Raw genomic sequence first — 2,530 nt, 5'->3', positions numbered from 1 at the left:
AAGTATTAAAATGAGACAATTTGCCCTCTCCTAATGTGTTCCTTGCATACTTCTACCACTGTTTCTTTTCTCCTCCAGAAAAGTAGAGTGGGTTTTAGCTCCTGGATATGTCTCAGCCACAGAGAACCGTGAGCAAACAAGTGAAGGCGGAAGTAGGGATCTTCTTTCTGCTCATGAACTGATAATTTACATTTCAGCTATCTTGAGACAAACTGGAAAGCACTGGGGGGGGCTGGGGTCTTGGCCCCCTTAGTATTTGGCTCTGGAGGTTTTATATTTTGATTTCCAAAATGCAAATGAAAATCTAAAGGATCAACATAAATAAAATAAAACTTTATTTTTAATAATAAAATGAATGTTTCTGGTAAGGAAAAGACAGTATGTCATTCCTTTAGCAGTACAAACAATCTTATCCAAAAGGTTTTTACATTGGGTTTTATTGTGTCATTTGTCTGAATACAGACTCGGTGGAATATCTAAATGATACCCTGCTCTGAACTCCAAGTTGAAAGTAAGTTTTTATTATACTTGAGGGAAACAATGGGTTCAGCTGCTTATTGCAAGGAGCAATTGCCAAGGGAGAGTTAAACTCAATTACTGTAACCATACTGAATAAAAAATACTGCCAAGAACAAAAATACGCCTGGGTAAAGACAGCCACTGAATAAAAAAAATCGACATAAAGCGTATCAAATATTTATTTATCTGGGCAACAAAGGACTATGATACATTGACAGGCATGAAAACTACTGCCGGCACAACTCAATACAATACAACTAGAACTGTATCCAATAGGGCCAGTGAAAATACAGGACACCAGGTGGTCCCAAATGTTTGAAGTTCCTTGAACAAAAAGAGAAAGAGAGAGAGAGAGAGGGAGGGAGGGAGGGAAGAAAAACCCCTAACCCTTGGTGTAAAGTCAATATTCATTTATTGCTCAAATGATGCTTTTAAGGGAGGATAGTAGAATAAAATAAACTTCTTTTTTTCTCCCCACAATCCACAGAAGGGATATCAAACTGCTCAAGTTTAAAAATCTTTCCAGGGTCCAATGTCACTTTTTTCTTTCAGTTCAATGAAAAGCTAAATGTAATACTAATTATATATAAAATTTTATTTTCCTTTTTTTTTTTTATTTGTCCAGCTGTTTCATTGTCACCTTTAACATGCTACAACAGGGCTAAATTCATGAATTCCAGAGGAAAAACAAAATTCCCCAAACCTTGGGATTCTAAATAAGTACCATGAACCACATGAAGAACTAATAGGGAAGATCCAAAACCCACTAAACAAGAGGTAAACGAGATCACCAGATAAATAAAAAAAGGCGGAAAACAGACTCACCATATTTACAAATCCCATTAAATTACACATAAATAAATATATACAGAGTTGTGAACACTGATTCCCTTATATGACCGTGAATCGTGTTGCCAGAGAGAGTTCATGTTGGTCACTTTACCTTGGAGAGGGAAAACTTCTACAACTGAAGACATGACATGGAACTTCGTGTATTTGTGTTCAAGTTTATTCACAATACTGATAAAAATGTCATTACGCTTTTTGCCTTTTTTTTAAAGTATGGCTACAATCTGAATTGACGTATGTAAGGGAAGGTGGTGATTCAGTCCCATGAAGCTCATATAATTTTTTTTTAATTTTTTTCGTTTTTTTTTTTAGAAAAAAAAGTTTTTAATGTCTGTTGGTGATTTGTTGGTTTAAAAAAAAAAAAAAAGATTCACAAACGCGACAGAACTTTTCTGTGCTGGCTTCACGGCCTGTTCTGTTCTCTTAGGCTCTACAGGAGGACAAGGGGGTAAGTCGAGGAAGGGGGCGGAGTCAGCGGCAGCGGCTGCCCCCTGGCAGTGGAGAGAGCAGTCCCGAGGACTCTGGGGACCGGAGGGCGGCGACAGCGGCAGCACAGAGCAGCAGCAGCAGCAGCAGCAGGAAAGGTGGCTGGTCCCCAAGCTGTCACCTGCCGGTGGGTGCGGGCAGGGCGGGAGGCGAGCCTCACTTTCTGTGTTTCTCCTCTTTGTCACTGCTTTTGGCGCTGTTGTCCGTGTGGCTGTTGGGGTTGTTGCTGAGGTACATTTTGTCCATGGCCTTGAGGGCCTCCGTGAGATAGTTCTGCAGGGCCGTGACCGCGGCACACACCGCTGGGCTGCCGAAGCCGTGGGAGATGAGGTTGAAGTGGGTCAAGCAGCTCTGGATGCCGGGCTCCAGGATGGGGTTGGGCCTCGAGTTCCCCAGGGGAGATCTGTCCTGAGCCAGCAGGTCGGTGAACTCCTTGCATATCTGTCTGCAACAGAAATGGGGTGGAGAGAGAGAGATGTGAGGCTCCCTGAGGGCACCAGGGGCAGAGGAAAACTTTTCTCCCTAAAGCTACCTCTGTCCCCTCCCAGCGGGCACTGCAGAGCCCGAGGCCACCAGCAGATGTGCAGCCCCTCACTGTCCACTGAACCGTCTCTCCTTCCCTAAATGCATGTCCTTCCTGCCTTCACAAATGCCATCCTCCCTCCCTCCCTCCCTC

The 2,530-nt window shown here is 43.2% G+C and overlaps 1 protein-coding gene across 2 annotated transcripts in view; it reads right to left on the bottom strand.

Moving 5' to 3' along the window:
• Positions 1-680: 680 nt before the first annotated feature.
• Positions 681-2,530, bottom strand: part of Tfap2a (transcription factor AP-2 alpha (activating enhancer binding protein 2 alpha)) — a gene marked incomplete in the record, with an annotated part of 22,364 nt that continues 20,514 nt past the window's right edge. For both annotated transcript variants that reach the window (XM_013521866.1, XM_013521865.1), the window contains 1 exon segment: positions 681-2,299. In XM_013521866.1, the coding sequence (XP_013377320.1) occupies positions 2,011-2,299 (289 nt within the window).

This window comes from Chinchilla lanigera, unplaced genomic scaffold (assembly GCF_000276665.1).
Source record: "Chinchilla lanigera isolate Chin_1 unplaced genomic scaffold, ChiLan1.0 scaffold00064, whole genome shotgun sequence".
Lineage (NCBI taxonomy): Eukaryota > Metazoa > Chordata > Mammalia > Rodentia > Chinchillidae > Chinchilla > Chinchilla lanigera.
Note: the sequence above shows the minus strand (reverse complement) of the source record. Positions and strands in the feature narration are given on the sequence as shown.